General features: G+C 39.8%; 4 protein-coding genes across 6 annotated transcripts; 2 read left to right on the forward strand and 2 right to left on the reverse strand.

Moving 5' to 3' along the window:
- Positions 1-1,363: 1,363 nt before the first annotated feature.
- Positions 1,364-2,684, reverse strand: LOC116929316 (glutathione S-transferase D1). Its single transcript, XM_032936504.2, has 4 exons — positions 2,530-2,684; positions 1,991-2,342; positions 1,749-1,916; positions 1,364-1,672 (listed from the first exon to the last, which is right to left on the reverse strand). The coding sequence occupies exons 2-4, from the start codon at positions 2,330-2,332 to the stop codon at positions 1,514-1,516; spliced, it is 669 nt and encodes a 222-aa protein (XP_032792395.2). The 5' UTR covers positions 2,333-2,342; positions 2,530-2,684; the 3' UTR covers positions 1,364-1,513.
- A 1,625-nt stretch (positions 2,685-4,309) lies between these two features.
- Positions 4,310-5,782, reverse strand: LOC116929319 (glutathione S-transferase 1). Its single transcript, XM_032936506.2, has 5 exons — positions 5,468-5,782; positions 5,159-5,393; positions 4,971-5,081; positions 4,724-4,891; positions 4,310-4,627 (listed from the first exon to the last, which is right to left on the reverse strand). Exons 2-5 carry the CDS (start codon positions 5,387-5,389, stop codon positions 4,475-4,477), a joined length of 663 nt encoding a protein of 220 aa, XP_032792397.2. The 5' UTR covers positions 5,390-5,393; positions 5,468-5,782; the 3' UTR covers positions 4,310-4,474.
- Positions 5,783-6,917: 1,135 nt separating this feature from the next.
- LOC116929308 (long-chain-fatty-acid--CoA ligase 5) lies at positions 6,918-10,837 on the forward strand. The gene is made up of 9 exons (XM_032936495.2): positions 6,918-7,097; positions 7,641-7,801; positions 8,182-8,305; positions 8,369-8,638; positions 8,703-8,902; positions 8,984-9,610; positions 9,674-9,895; positions 9,963-10,280; positions 10,350-10,837. The coding sequence occupies exons 1-9, from the start codon at positions 7,067-7,069 to the stop codon at positions 10,485-10,487; spliced, it is 2,091 nt and encodes a 696-aa protein (XP_032792386.2). The 5' UTR covers positions 6,918-7,066; the 3' UTR covers positions 10,488-10,837.
- A 1,314-nt stretch (positions 10,838-12,151) lies between these two features.
- Positions 12,152-16,293, forward strand: LOC116929306 (long-chain-fatty-acid--CoA ligase 5). 3 transcript variants are annotated; one of them, XM_032936492.2, is made up of 9 exons: positions 12,152-12,359; positions 12,903-13,060; positions 13,842-13,965; positions 14,033-14,302; positions 14,365-14,564; positions 14,626-15,252; positions 15,322-15,543; positions 15,611-15,928; positions 15,990-16,293. In XM_032936492.2, exons 1-9 carry the CDS (start codon positions 12,326-12,328, stop codon positions 16,125-16,127), a joined length of 2,091 nt encoding a protein of 696 aa, XP_032792383.1. In that variant the 5' UTR covers positions 12,152-12,325; the 3' UTR covers positions 16,128-16,293. The 3 variants fall into 3 exon arrangements, with proteins under 3 accessions (XP_032792383.1, XP_032792384.1, XP_032792385.1); XM_032936493.2 differs by lacking the exon at positions 12,152-12,359 and adding an exon at positions 13,613-13,777 and having other exon boundaries at positions 12,923-13,060; XM_032936494.2 differs by lacking the exon at positions 12,152-12,359 and having other exon boundaries at positions 12,925-13,060; positions 13,828-13,965.
- The last annotated feature ends 19 nt before the right edge of the window (positions 16,294-16,312 follow it).

A 16,312-nucleotide genomic window follows, 5' to 3' on the forward strand; every position in this document is an offset into this window, starting at 1 on the left:
TGAAACCAAGCTAGTAAACCATATTGTTTCCGGGAGGGTTCGTTTACACGCGCCATTGTCAGACAGTAACGATTTTTTTAAATCTTTCTTCCATTGCGGTTTGGACACTCTTTGGGCACGTCGTTAAGTACTCGATTTATGCACCTCAGTTGGTACATAAACAAATGCCACGTTTGCCATTTTATTTCCACGTTCGAAACAGCTTGTATTATGGTAATGTTGGCAGGGCATAAATGACCTTCGGGGGTTTAAAAATGGAATAATTCGCATCTTAATGCTGAAGATCGATCCACCTTTCCATTCTGATCGGTAGCATTGCGAAAACTACTTGGGTTAAGCTCACTTTTTCTATTAGCATTCAATGTTGGCATTCATTTTCGTGTGTTTCTGGCATTACCATTGTTCTCCAGAATTCTATCAAAGTGGGTGTACACATTTTTCAAAGAGAGCCTTTCTCTTACGGCAGTTCCTCCAGTAGCGCTAGTACCGATTTCTTTTGGCTGGTAATAAAATAGCGTATACTTGTGTGTTGTTCCAACATTGAACTCTTATAATAAGTGGGTGATTTAAAAAAAAAAATTTAAATAAATTTAAGAAATGTTTTGTTTAAGCTGAAAATTTATTCGTTTCCCTTTTCAGAGACATGTCGTTTCACGACGTTGATGCAAAAAAAGAGACGGATGTGATTTTGGGTGTCCAGAGACGGCTAGAAGATGTTCTCCGCCAATTTACCGGGAGGAAACGGTGGAACAGGTTCCGGTGCGAGTCGTGATTCTGCTCTAGTTTCCTCGTCCGCGTTGTGAGCGGTGGGCGTGATAGGACCGGTGCCGCTTTTTTCCAATCCGGTGGAGATATCCACGTTATTGCTGGTTTGCGTTTTCAACTGAGGACAAGCCATTTTGCAGCGTTCCGTGTTTCTGGAATTAACGTGAACGATGTACAAAATTCCACTGATCGTGGCCAGAATTACCAGTGTGTTCAACAGGGAGATCCAAGCTTCTGGTTTCATCCTTTGGATACAATTGCGAGCCATGATGTATGAAAATCGTTCAAGTGACAAGTATAAATTGCATGCCTAGAGATGGACTACATAACTTTATCTTGCAGCTAGGAGACTGTCAGCCTACACCGTGACTCGAAATCGCTAATTTTTGTGAAAATGGTGACATCTAGGACTATAAAATTTCGAAATTCAGGAAACCCTATTTTTTAGAAATATTATTCAACCACCAATCAAATCTAATTCAATGTGGAATCATCTTAAAATTGGACACAAAAAAAAAACAACAATGGTGAACAACAGCAAACTGGCAATCTGGTTACGCCCTTCAGCCAGAAAATTGATAACTATAATCACCAAAAGTAGCCCATAATAAGATGTATTGTTAACGTGATGTTTCATCAATTGCAGGTAAAGCATATACCGTACATAAAGAATTCAAAATTTCAAATGAAATTGTTAATTTAAACAGACAAAAAGGCGTTGACATGCTGAATGATGTCAAGACGGAGATTATGCTGACTCCAATTTGGATAGGCAGGAATTGGCCCATTGACCGAACATTTCAGCACCTTTTTGATTACATTCTTCGTAATCCACAATTTCAGATTTGCACGTCTCTATCCAAGCCAGAATCTTTGGACGATTTTCAAGGTGAGTCTTGTCAACTGCCTATTTATTTTTAAAAACAAAACAGGTTAGTCGAAAAATGCTGAATAGAAATAGTATTGATTAACAGGAGCTTTACCTCAATGGTGGACACGGTAGAGACTAACGCAATGTCGGCAATAGTTAGATGATCACCTGCCGCATATTTGTTGCTACCCAGGAAGCCTTCCAAGAAATCAATCGCCGCAGAGAGTTCCTTTTTGGCCGCATCGCTCAGTTTGGTAGCACCGCCCATCATGACTGGATACTGCAATAATTTTACACACAAAAGGTGATTCGTTAAGTTTTAAGCTATACATGTTTTTTAAATCTTAATCTTACGTAAAGCTCTCCGAAACGACGATACAAGACGCCCATGTCAAAGTAAAGGCGCTGGTCAACCAAAGCACGAAATTTAGGATCCTTTGGATAGAGGGTATCATCCTTCGCGTAGCGGTTGATAAGGTAGGCACTAATAGCTTTACTCTCATTCAAGTAGAAGCCATCGTCACCAATAGTGGGGATGTTGTGTTGCGGGTTAATGGCGAGAAATTCGGGTTTCATGTGGTCGCCAGCCATCAAATTGGTCATTTTTATGTTCAACTCGACGCCTATCATTTTGGCTGTCATCACGACGGCGCGGCAAGGGGCGCTAGCCTCCATGTGGTACAAGTCGATGGGCATATTTGAAAATCTATTTTGATGTAAAATTAGGAAAAAGTATTAACATTTTGGTGTTGACGCCCGATAACACATAATAGCCATAGCGTAGGAATAGAGACACGCCCACAGATAGTTTCCCACGATCAGAACTGCTGTGGTTCCGTAACGTTGGAGGCTTTGTAAAATTGAAGTTCAGCTGAAAAATTTGTTTTACTTACGTGAGTTTAACGTATGATTGCGCAGGCACTGAAAAACCACTTCACCGTTGAAGTTTCCCGTTCGTTAGTGGGGTCTTTGAGATTGCCACCAGCCTTTTTATACAAGTAGGGGAAAATTTTAATGGCATGCCTATAGTAACCGACAACGCCAACACGAAGTTGGAGAACAGCTTAAATTTGTGATGAATCATGGTAACAAGACAATTTCTAGAGTGAATGTCCTTTGGTTTCCTTTTTCATTGACACAGAATCATCCCAATTACTAGAAATTTCTATTTTGATACTCTAACAATTCGGAATAAAATCTACTGGGCACCATAATATTACCAGAGCTATGAACAGGAAGTACACAGCTATTCGTGCATTTATAGCAGTTTGATATCCGTTTCCCTAATAATTGATAAGGCGTTGTTTATGTACGGATATATTTGTTTAATACAGGGAAGCCTCAATGCAAATGAATCACTACGTTACCGCCACAAATTGCGATAGGCCCAGCTTACCGTGTAAATACGCGCTACGATAGCAGTTTATTAAACCGGGAAAGGTAACTTTTCTATAAATAACCCTTTCCTACGTCCGAAAATCGAGAAAATATTTGGAACGATGCTCGATCTGTTGATAAACGAATTTTTGCGAAAATTATGTTAGAATAGATATCGGATTTGGATATAATATCATCTCTTATCACCCAGCAGTTATCTACAAAAACAACAACAAACATCATTGAAGCGCACGTTGAAGATGAATGATCTAGGTTTACAATGGAAAGTTTGCGTGATGGGGAAACACCACCTGCTTATATGCGACGGTCATAAGGTTTGATGTGCACCTTTCATGAGAGACAGAGGTTGAGGGTTGCAACGGATTTCAGGTTGGCTTCCCCTCCTTTTTTTTTTTGCTTCAGTTCCGGTGGGTGCATGTCGTGTTTCTTTTCAGTTGAGGAAATGTTTTAATTCGTCTTAACTATCCGAAAAGCAACGTCGAATAGAATGGCAATTTCTTTTAAAATTCTCATTTCTTAGGCGGGATTAATCAACGGAGGGCCACATTTCCGATCCAGTATTTCTTTTCCATCTAAAACTGCACCGAGTTTGCCTTAAGATGGGTATACTTCTCCTTTTCACTAGTCACGATGACTGGCAGAAAAACTAAGCGAAGCTGGAACTCATGGAGCATTCCACCTGTGTACAACGATGCGTTATATTGCCATCGGCTATCAGGTAGGCCACGTGTATGGCATTGAAAATCTAGCGGCATAGAGCCGTGTCACCTTGAAGTAGCTTCGTGTCTCTTCTTTAAATAGTTATAAGGGTTTGCCAAGCCAGCGTTTTGATATGCGATTCAGGACATTTTGAAAAAGACAATTGTGATATTTCATCAAAAGTAGACACTCACTCGGAAGAAGTTGTACCAAATACGATGCGGCACCATGCAATTGTTTCACCAGATCAAGGACTTGACTTCAATCAAGATTAAAAGATATTATGAATGAGGTAATATCAGTGGAAACTAAAGTTTGTCTGTAGCATCATACCAAAATCGAAAGAATTTTGATCATTCTTAAACCCACCTTAGACGTAGATACCCTAGGGCAAGGACGGCCCATACCTGTAAACCAAAGTGCGTGACTCCATAAAGGAAACCTGGAGGCTTTTTGATACGGAAAGACTACCAACGATCCTTGGAACAACAATATGGTGGTATAAAAATGCTTAGATACGCATCTCCGACAACACTTGCCAACAAAATAATTCTTAATGCAAATGTATGCACATAATTGACGGAGAGACCATTCGTCCATGATATTTATTTAACTCTGGGTTGGAACTCAAATGGCTGATAATATAACGTGGTACACCAGTCAAAACTTCTAAGCGACGCAAAGTGTAAGGCCAATTATAGAATTCTTCTCAGCATTTTCCCCCCGTATTTTCATTCTTTTTTACTGAACTTTCGCCAGAGCACTTTTACCTATTTGACCAAAGATTTCTGCACCCACTTGATTAAGGTCGTGATAATCGGAAATCTGGTTTTTGCATCGTTCCATCCATTCTTTTATCTTCGGGTAGTCATCGAAAATTTTTGGATTCACACTCTGTTAAAGGTGTTGAATACAGTTAGTCGCATGAAAACATGGTACTACGATGAAGGAAAACAACCAATCAAGGGCGACAATCTCATTTGTTTTTACCTCCATAGTAGAGGCAGAGGCCATCAGTGAAAGATCCGCGATTGTCAAGTGATCTCCGGCAGCAAAATCACGGTCTGACACGAACATGTTAAAGAATCTCAAAGCTTCGTCCAATTTCTTTTTCTTGCCGTCATCAAGTGACGTGGCTCCACGAAATATTATTGGATACTTAAGTAAAAAGAGGCATAATATATAATTAACAAATAGTAGTTTGTAGTCGTTGACACCTCGTAACTTAAAGAGTTACATAGTAATCGGAGAACGAAGAGTAGAAAACACCAAGATCGAAGAAGAGTCTCTGGTCGACTACAGCGCGATCTTTTGGCGACTTGGGATACAATTTGTCGTTTTTGCCGTACTTAGAGCAAGAATTCAAACCAAAAAATATAAATTATGTTTTTGGCGTTCGTTAGAAAAGTTAGATTTCCTGTTTACCTTGTTTGCTAAATAAGCGCAAATGGCGCGGCTTTCAGTCAAAACGAATCCCGAATCATCCAAAGTAGGAACGGTGTGCTGTGGATTAATTTTGAGGAATTCGGGCTTCATTTGTTCTCCTCCCATAAGATTGACGGTTTTCAGGTTTAGTTCGACACCCACCATTTTGGCAGTGAGCAAAACTGCCCGACAAGGGGCACTCAGAGACATGTAATACAAGTCAATCGGCATTTTTCTAAAACAAGGGAAACAAAAACATGTCGTATTTTTATGATTTTGAGAAAGTTGAGAGTTAGAAACGCGACTTACTGTTCTAGATAGGATTAAGTTTCTATAACGTTAGTGAAAAAGTGACTACACAAAGCCTTTGGACGGTGAGATAACTATCTTATCTGTGAATGTGTCGACGGACTGAAGATCGTCCTATTGATAAAGAACGTCTTCGCGACGACACAATCGTCAGATATGCTAGCTCCAGGACCTGCAAGCCCTGGTTTCAGCACAAAACAAGCATGTACTTAATCAGGAGATTAACATAAGAAAATAGAGCCTTTGATTGTTGGAAGTGTCTGTCACAGTTGGTTTGAAACACGGTAATACTGGGGACCAGGTTAACGAACGCTGTGTCCAAATCTGTGCCGACACGAGTTATGTCAGAATAGGTACATTGGCGCCATTTTGACTAAATATTTCCCGTAAAGTGGAGCAAAATTTATACAATAAGTGTCCCCTGGCCGATTATTTAATACCGATTCTCGTCAGCTAAAGTTTTCACATTATATTGTGGATGCTTGCCATAATTATTTAGTAGAATCTTGACTTGACACCGCGCCACTCCTCCATATAATCAAAAGACTTATTTCAAAAAATTATAAAGTTAGTTTGCCAATTTTTTGAAGCACCAAAATAAGAGAGGGATCTTTAATCAGGATTTTTGTTTTATATATAAAAGAAGAATAAAAATTTAATTTAAATCGTCCGATTCATTTGACGTTGTATGTATGCAACGCTGCCCCTTCCTCCTCTTGGTCGTCTGCGGCTGCGCACAACCTTTTCCCTTAGCAGACAGACATGTGGTTTAACCTTGCAGCGTTACAACTTACGAAAAGCTAAGATGACATAACTTTGGCCGTCTTAGTGCCGTAGTTTGTGACATAACGCCCATTTTAGGTTCCTTTTTTACCATAACCATGTCTCTTAATTGCTTCAGATATACTACCGTTTGAGCGAGCATTGTGCCATAGTGGTTTGGTAACTCAAACACCGTGGAAGAATCTTCGAGAGAGACGTTTCTTCGCTTCAAGGTAATCTCGTTCCCTTACCAGATTATTCAGATTGTTTAGTACTATCACAATCGTAAAAGCGGGAAATTCACCTGATTTCAATACTTACATACCAAGCACAAAGAGTGCCTTGTAGTTCACCCAAAGAAAAATGCTTGTTTTTTTTTACTAAACAAAACTGGTATTATACTAACAGAGAGAAAACCAATTACGAATCGAAAAAAAGACTAGCTGCAGGGTTGCAAGAAGTTTTGTTTGCCTGCAAAGCAGGTGAACAAAAGCTTCATCAAAATGACGTTGAAGTGGGATCGTTTGAGCAAGTAGGTCTACTTGCGTTTCGAATAAGAGATTTCTACCCCGGTTTAAAAAAGCTGAGCATGAGTCGCAGAGGACTGGTCAAACGTGTGTTTCTCGTCGGAAACCGATCAATAAGGGGAGTTCTCGAGCCGAGGCTACATAAGAGCGTGAGGTACAGGAACTATTGATGTTAGTATAAGTTCACCCTTCTCCGTACTCAGTTCGCATCGGGGTTCTGTATTGTGTACGCAGCAATAATCTACACAATTTCTTCAACTTTAAGTGTTGTTAGGGTGTGTTTTAAAAGCTGGTGTCAAGACCGGTCGTCATGTTTCCCACAGATTCGGATTTAGTTTATGGTAAGGTCAACGAGGAAGGGGATTTCTTGCAAGCATTTTAGTCATGCGTACTTCGTCAGTCGTTTATTGATCGCTATACCATATTAGGGATCAGTTTTTGACAATTCCTATTTCTAAATTGCCTACAATTCGGATTTGACCGATATGAATTAAATTTTTTTGTTCTAAGTCATTGTAAACTATAAAAAATACGTTTTTGTTTCAAATGTTGTAGGTATTCTAGAGCCTTCAGTCACTTTCGTAATAAGATTTTATTAGATTAATTAAAGCTGGGCTAAACATTTTGTTACAACAAAAAGCGTTCTCGGTGAACTCGTCAGTGGTAAATCAGATCATCTTATGGTTTCGGTTACTTGCTTTTGAAGTACTACTGGTTTTTCTGGTTTACCATTTAAATCTTTCTGAATTTCCAAAACTGATTGCAATGTGTAAACAACGAAAACAAAAACCGGCTCACTTTTGTTGAAAAATGAATAAAATGACCATTCGTTCTTCTTTCGTGAAATTATTAAAGTTAAAACTGATGTTCTTACTACTTAATAGGAGCATCGGGCGATGGACAAAACTTTGACTACCTCACTGGTACGGCCGGCATTCTAGCAGTGGCCGGAATCGGAGTGGCCGTGGCGACAGCCTACAATTGGATCGGCAAACCCAATCCAGCGAAAATACCTTTCGATTTGGATAATCAAACAATTATTGTGGTAAAAAAAAGAAAATCGGATAATTTAGTTGTTTTCTTTTCGTTTTAAGCAAGGCGTCATCGTACGCAGCGTCAGTAAGAACCGTTAATTTTACTGATTGGATAGTCTCAACAACTTCCATTTTCCCAATTGGATAACTGGTTTGATATGGGATTTTTGCCAAATTCTCCCCGATCCAAAAAAACATTCTTTCGCGAGGCTTTTGGCATCAGCTTCAGCAATTTTTTGTGTATAGGAAAGAGATTAACGTTTACCTATAAGGAAGCAGGTCATTCAGTATATGGATCATAAGCAAATCATGACATACAATTTTTTCTGCGTTGTTTGATTTCATGAAAAGTGTATTTATTGAATGATAAAAAAATGTTTTTATTTAACAGGGACCTGATTTTATTCACTACTCGCATTTGTCCAAAGAAGGTGGTGAAATAAAATTGCTGCGCTATCTCTACGAAGACACTCGTACTCTATATGATGTCTTCCGGCGTGGAGAGCGAGTCTCAAGTAAACTTAATTCTCAGATTTTTTTTTAATGCATATTAATCCATTCACTTGTCTCTGATGTAGATAATGGGCCTTGCTTGGGATGGAGGGTGGATCCAACAAAACCGTACCAGTGGATGAGCTACAAAGAGAGCTTATTGCGTGCTCAGAATTTTGGCTCGGGTCTAGTTGCTCTTGGCCTCCATCCGGGACCCGGCACTCTCGTAGGGATTTATAGTCAAAACTGCCCAGAATGGATCTTAGGCGAATATGCTCTTTACACCTACTCCATGGCTATTGTGCCACTGTACGACACTCTTGGACCCGATTCCTGTCGCTTCATAATCAACCAAAGTAAAACTTGAGAATTTACTGATCCTGTTACGGTTTTAAAATATGGATTTTAATGATTGTATAGCTGAGATCTCGGTGGTCATCTGTGAAAATGATGAAAAATGCAAGTCGTTGCTTAACAATCCGCCTGCTTGCCTCAAGCAACTTATTCATATTAAACCCATTTCCAAAGAGACTGTGGAATTGGCGAAACGTCTAAACATCAATACGTTAAGCTTCGAGCTTGTCGAAAAGTTCGGCGTGGAGAGAAAATATAATCCTGTGGTATGTCTTGCGCATTGCTGTATCAGTTATATTTTAAGAAATCCCGTAGACTGTGAACGAGCTCGCTTTTTGGCACTGTAGCCTCCAAGACCCGAAGATATGTGCACCATTTGTTACACATCCGGAACAACCGGCAACCCAAAGGGAGTCGTACTGACCCATGAAAATGTCGTAGCGAATGCAAGTGGCGTACTTTTGCAACTGGGCGACGAGAAACCCAATAGCTCGGATGTGATGATATCCTTCCTTCCTTTGGCGCATATGCTGGAACGTATTTCCCATGTCGGTGTCTACATGGGAGGAGGTGCTATAGGATTCTATAGCGGAAACATCGCAAATTTTATGGATGACATGAAGGCTCTGAAACCAACAATCACGCCAGCCGTCCCGCGACTATTTAATCGCATCTTCGACAAGGTTCAAAGTGGATTGAGCAATTCGGCTCTTAAACGCTTCCTATTCAAAGCAGCCCTTAGTTCCAAGGAGAACGAACGACGACATGGTATCGTTCGGAATAACACTATCTGGGACAAACTTGTTTTAAGTAAAGTTCAAGATAGCATGGGTGGGCGAATCAGATTAATCATTGTCGGTTCAGCACCTCTGGCTGGAACTGTTTTGAATTTCATGCGCTGTGCCCTGGGCTGCGTCATCGTTGAAAGCTACGGGCTTACCGAATGTGCTGCCCCAACAACTCTCACCGTTCACGTAATCAACGTAACATTTTTTTGTTTGTAAAATCGTTACCTTAATTTTTACTTTTTGTTTCAGGGCGATTATACTACAGAACATGTTGGAACGCCGCTTGCTTGCTGCGCTATTAAACTCGTTGACGTGCCAGAAATGAATTACTATGCTGCAAATGGCCGTGGTGAAATTTGTATTAAGGGCACCAACGTCTTCAAAGGTTATTTCAAGGATCCTGAGAAAACCAGGGAGGCATTGGATGACGACGGCTGGTTTCATACTGGCGACATTGGCACCTTTTTAGATGTGAGTTTGTAGTCATGAAGCGATAGTGTTCATCTAATATTTGTAAATTTCTGGTTTCATTGTACAGAACGGAACGTTGAAGATCATCGATCGTAAAAAGAACATCTTTAAACTGTCGCAAGGCGAATACATTGCGCCCGAGAAAATCGAGAGTATTTACGTCAAAAGTCAATATGTCGCACAAGTATTTGTTTACGGTGAAAGCATTAAGTCGTGCACCGTCGGAGTTATCGTACCCGATGTGGAAAATGTCAAACGCTACGCAGATGAACGCGGAATACTGGGTACTCATTCAGTTCTTTGCAACATGCCCGAAATCAAGCAGCTTATATTGAACGACATCACTGACTTGGGGAAAAAAGCCGGTCTCAAATCCTTTGAACAGGTTTAATTTCTTTTTTTTTTCTCTTTGTCGTGCCATCTGTTCATTACGAAGTGCGTATGTTCTATGCAGGTCAAAGACATCTATCTACACCCAGAAGCCTTTTCAGTGCAGAACGGTCTATTGACGCCGACCCTAAAATCGAAACGCCCGGAACTTCGTAACTTCTTTAGACCTCAACTTGAATATGTTTACCGCAAGTTGAACTAGAAACACAAACACGAGCTGTCACGGACTTGAGACTCGCTACACGGTCAGACATTTCGTTATCCGTTAGGGCGTTTTGTTGTTAGAAATTTTCTTCTATGAATGACCCGATAATGTTGCTCACCCTTTACTAAAAAGTCTGTACTTTACAAACTTATCTTACTCTGTAGAACCTAGTTTTCAAGTCGCTTTAAATTTTGCCACTAAAATTCCTCTGTTTGGATATCTTTTCTTAAAATCTGCTATAGCAGCAGAAGATGTGATTTTTTTTAAACCATTCCATTGCCTCTGTATTATTCAAACTTCCTTAGTGTGTATATCAAATCGACAAGTACAGCAGACTTCGGATGCCAGTTCGTCGTGTCCTTCCTGGATGCCTCCAGTCGTGACCTTCCTTTAATAAAAATTTCAAGGGAAGATGTAATATCGTAAAGGTTCGCTGAATAAGGCCCATGAATACGTAAGTGGTCTAGGGTGTATGGGGAAATTCTCGTTTACTAGCAAGTGTGTTACAGAATGCCTTTTTCCAACCAGACGATGACAGAAGGTATTTTCTTTTTAAGCTGTTGAAAATCTGTGACTGAAAGTTGTTCTTTATTCCTAGGTTTACACGTTAGTGGTTACACGGTAAGAACGGGGCTGCCAGGTATATGTAGAAATGAGAAAATCTTAGCATGTTTGGTTTATTTTACACTAAATTTCTGTCGAGTGAAATCAGCGAGATCGAGATTAAGTAGGGTAAAGATTTACGAAAACCGTCTGACGTAAATGGATGTGGCAAATCGTGGCTGGAAATTGCTTTGTTTCTTTGCATAAGCGGAAGCTCGCATTGAACGGCATTTGCAAACTGTTCGGCAGTTTGAAGTAAATTCAGAAATGGTGAAAAACTAATCATGCAATGAAAGAATCGTGTTTTGAAAATTTTTCAGCCTTTCTTGTGTTGTGTAATGAATTGCGTGCAAAGCAGTTCGTTCAACTTAAGTCTAGTGAAATAATTTGACCTAGTTGACCATAATTTTATTACATTCCCAAAGAAAACTCTTCCTGGTGAAGAGCCTTCATGTGAACTTTTTGCTTCTTGAGAAACTATAAACTAGCTTGAAGACTAGTGGAAATATACTCGTCAACCAAGATTTTCTAGTTCAAAACAGGTTTTGGGAGAACAATGAACCTAGGTGAATTTGTCAATTGAAAATATTCGCCCTTAATTCTCCATAGCAGAAATTGGATCATGTTTAGCATCAACTCCAACTATGTTAGTTGGAGAAAGGTTAATTGTTAACGATATCTTATTAATCCTTGCGTATCAGTACTATTTGTTTGCATGGAGAAGTATATGAAAAATTTTAACTGACTCGAATGATGTCATTCGAATGACTGTATTATTTGTTATGGTTAATTAGTTAGTGTTAAACGAATTAACTTACCTCGAATAACAGATGAGGTTTGCTTCGATCTACGAACATTAAATATTAAACATTATTTACATTAAAAGAGTTCTCATTTAGGATTATTATATCAATTTATTCAACAAACGAAAATATCCAGTTTACAAAATTTGAAAGGAAAAAAGAATTCTGTTTATTCGCCATTGGTGGGGCAGAATCATACCATCACGTGGTTTCCATCAGTCCTCCCCTTTTCTCTACCCTATAGTATCAAATCGATTTTAGTTAGTTCAGTCGGTTCAGTCGTTCCCTGTTCGCGGCGAGTAGTTGCTCACATTTTCAGTCACATTTTCAGTCACATTTTCAGTCACATTTTCAGTCATTCCTGGAAAAATACACAGGATAGAAAGCAATTATATTTCGTGAACAGACATTTGCTGACAGAACTTCTCCATGTTTTCCGCTGGCACAGACGAATTTGTTCATGGTAAATGCATCAAGCTTTAGTTGCGGTGGAGGATTTCAATTTAAATTGTTGTGTCGTTTCTCTTTTTGGTTACCTTGAAAACGTGATAGGAAATAAAGGTGGTCTGAGTGAAAGTAGTCTCACTTTAAACTAAGCTTCAAGGTTGGCTTGCCGGTTTCAATGTAACGTATACAATTTTGACATGTACACGTGAAACACGAAACAATTAGAAATATTACTCTCTTCGTCAGTGGATTCAAAGTAAATACGGACCAACACTGGGCTCAATGTTGACACGTAGGCTATATTAAAATGGCGCCTTTTCGTGTTTCCCGCCAATATTCCTCTCCATATCCCATTGTTGACTTTTTTTTTTTATCAGAAAAATAACACCAGGCATTCAAAAGTATTTTTGTCATCGTATGAAATTCTTGGTTCGTAAAAACGCAGCAAAGCGGCAAGTCAAGTTTGTTATTGGACGATTCATCCGTAACCTTGAGCATTGTGCTTGTTTTGCTAGTGTTGAAGCTAATGTTTTTCTCTGTTTTTTCTGAATTCTTACAGATCAAGATGATGAACAATACTATGATTTTATTAGCGGTGCGGCAGGCATGTTGGCCATTGCAGGGATTGGAGTTGCCGCCGCTTCGGCTTATTACTTGTCCAAGAAACCTGCTCCAACACAACCGCCTTTCAATTTAGACAATCAAACGATGGTCGAGGTAAACAACTTGACGGCCTGTCTCCGTCTGGTCTTTTTGTTTTGTTTTGTTTTTGCTCTGTTGCACACCAAGACATGTACCCTGCGGCTTCCTACAACTTCTAGTATTTAACCAGAGAGGGACAAGCACTTGGCTTTTAAAGTCACAATGGTTGAAACTACCGTTGAATTGCGCTGGAGTGTGGAAGTATTCCGGAAGCTTTGGATTATTCTATTTTTGTTGGGCAATTTTAAGCACAAGGCCGTTTATTAATAAGCAAGTAAAAAAACAATCGTATTTATTATTATATTTCCATTCACGTACGAAAATAGTCAAGGTCAAGTTTACTTGATAGTACTTTGGCAATAATAATTCGGACACCGGATGTTATTACTACGGATGTATCCTTAATACAAGCGCAAAAGCATGGTCAGAAAGGCATGTCAGTTGCTCTCATCTCGGCGAAACACCAATGATTATAGAAAATCCTAGCGACTAGTTCGTGATTAGAAAACCGTAAAAGTAAACTTCAAGTAATGAAAATGAAAAATTAAATTAAATTTTTCCTTTCAGATTTACTGCACGTGACGTGAATAAGTTCACGACAGACAACATCAAAACGTTTGATGTCGGGATTCTGTTTGCATGAATTTGAATACGAAGACGTAAAAAATCTGAAAACATTACTTTTCTGACCTAGTCTTAGTTGCTAGGAACGGATAAAAAGCTTTCACTAAAGTAGTTTGTTTCCCTGAAAAGTAACTGTATCCGTAATGATTTTAATGCAGGTCGTTTTATATAGGGCCCAGACTTGATCCACTACTCCAGATTTTCACCACATGGCAATGAAATGAAATTCATGCGCTATCTGTACGACGACACCCGGACTCTCTACGACGTAATGCCTCGTGGATCACGCATTTCAAGTATTTCACAATCATAAAAAGTCATCTATCTGAAAGGCGACATACTAATTAACCTCACGTGACACAGATAATGGTCCTTGTTTGGGTTGGAGAGCTGATCCCTCGTCGAAGTATCAATGGATAAGTTATCAAGAAACTATGTTGCGTGCACAGAATTTTGGTTCCGGTCTAGTGGCCCTTGGCTTGAAGCCTGGTCCCGATACCCTAGTCGGCGTCTATAGCCAAAACAATCCCGAATGGGTATTAAGTGAATATGCGCTCTATACCTACTCCATGGTCGTCGTGCCGCTTTATGACACTCTGGGACCTGATGCTTGTCAGTTCATTATCAATCAAGGTAAATTTTTAGTTCTGAAATTGAGTGTGCGAATTTTCTAACGTTCAGTTTGTAAATGAAAGCCGAAATGCCACTCGTTATTTGTGAGAACGACGAAAAGTGCAGGTCGTTACTGAAAGACACACCTGCCTGTCTCAAACATTTGGTTCACATCAAACCACTTTCTAACGAAACAATTGAATTGGCCAAACGAAATGGTATCAACACATTGAGTTTCCACGAAGTCGAAACGTTAGGCAATGAATATAAATTCAAACCAGTGGTATGTTTACTCTGAAAACCAAATTGACGTCATTTGTATTACATTCGTTGTTTTTCCTCAGCCACCTAGACCCGAGGATTTGTCCATCATTTGCTACACCTCTGGAACAACTGGCCACCCTAAGGGAGTAATGCTCACTCACGAGAACGTGATTGCCGACGCGAGTGCCATATTACTTCATATGGGAGATACGAAGCCCAACAGCTCGGATGTGATGATTTCCTTCCTTCCGTTGGCACACATGCTGGAACGCATATCCCATTTAGTCCTCTATATAGGTGGAGGCGCTATTGGTTTCTTTGGCGGTGATATTCGTAATTTGATGGATGACATGCAAGCTCTAAAACCCACCATCACGCCAGCCGTTCCACGATTATTTAACCGCATTTACGACAAGGTCCAATCTGGTTTGAGCAACTCGAAAGTTAAGCGTCTGCTTTTTAACGCGGCTCTCGGCTCCAAAGAGAGAGATCTACGACGTGGTATCATCCAGAAGAACACCATCTGGGACAAACTTATCTTCAAAAAAGTTCAAGATGGAATGGGAGGACGGATCAGGTTAATTGTAGTGGGTTCAGCTCCTTTGGCTGGAGCTGTTATGAACTTTATGCGATGCGCGCTAGGGTGTGTCATTGTTGAAAGTTACGGACTTACGGAATGTGCTGCCCCCACAACTTTAACTGTTAATGTAATTGGCACAGATTATTCCTTCTAGTTTTGGAAATCATTAATTACTTTAGCGTACTATTTTCTATAGGGAGATTATACTCCAGAACATGTTGGTACACCGATCCCTTGCTGCGCTATTAAATTAATTGATGTACCCGACATGAATTACTACGCTGCTAGTGGCCGTGGTGAGATTTGTATCAAAGGCACCAATGTCTTTAAAGGCTATTTTAAAGACCCTGAAAAGACGAACGAGACACTGGACAAGGATGGCTGGTTGCACACTGGAGACATTGGCACCTTTTTAGATGCAAGTTAAAGCGTGAAATCTAGTAATATTTTTCCCTTATTTACATTCATTCCTTTTCAATCCACAGAACGGAACGTTGAAAATCATTGATCGAAGGAAACACATCTTCAAAATGTCGCAAGGTGAATACATTGCCCCGGAGAAGATTGAGAGTATTTACATCAAAAGCCAATATGTTGCGCAAGTTTTCGTGCACGGTGAAAGCCTCAAGTCATGCACAGTAGGAGTCATTGTACCAGAGGAAGAAAGCGTCAGACACTATGCAAATCAGCATGGTATTTCTGGTAGCCTTTCGTTCCTCTGCAACATACCCGAAATCAAGCAGCTAATCCTGAATGAAATCACTGATTTTGGGAAAAAAGGGGGACTGAAATCCTTCGAACAGGTATACAGCCATTCTTTATTATAGCATTACAGCAAAAACTCACTAAGCGAATTTTGCATAGGTGAAAGATATCTACTTGCACCCAGATCTCTTTACAGTAGAGAATGGTTTGTTAACGCCGGTACTCAAGTCTAAACGCCCGGAACTTCGCACTTTTTTCCGAGCTCAACTTGTGGATATGTACCGTAAATTCGACTGAAACGATTCTTGCTGCTAATACCATCATTCTCCAGTGATCTACGTTTGTCAGGCAACTTTTTGATTTGGCCGCAATAATTCAAATAATAATCTACTTATTGTGCCACCTTCTCAATAGAAAATCATTATACAAATCATGGGTAATAAACGAAAAGCTTAACATAAAACTCACGATAATCCAGGAAA

This window comes from Daphnia magna, linkage group LG8 (assembly GCF_020631705.1).
Source record: "Daphnia magna isolate NIES linkage group LG8, ASM2063170v1.1, whole genome shotgun sequence".
Taxonomy (NCBI): Eukaryota; Metazoa; Arthropoda; class Branchiopoda; order Diplostraca; family Daphniidae; genus Daphnia; species Daphnia magna.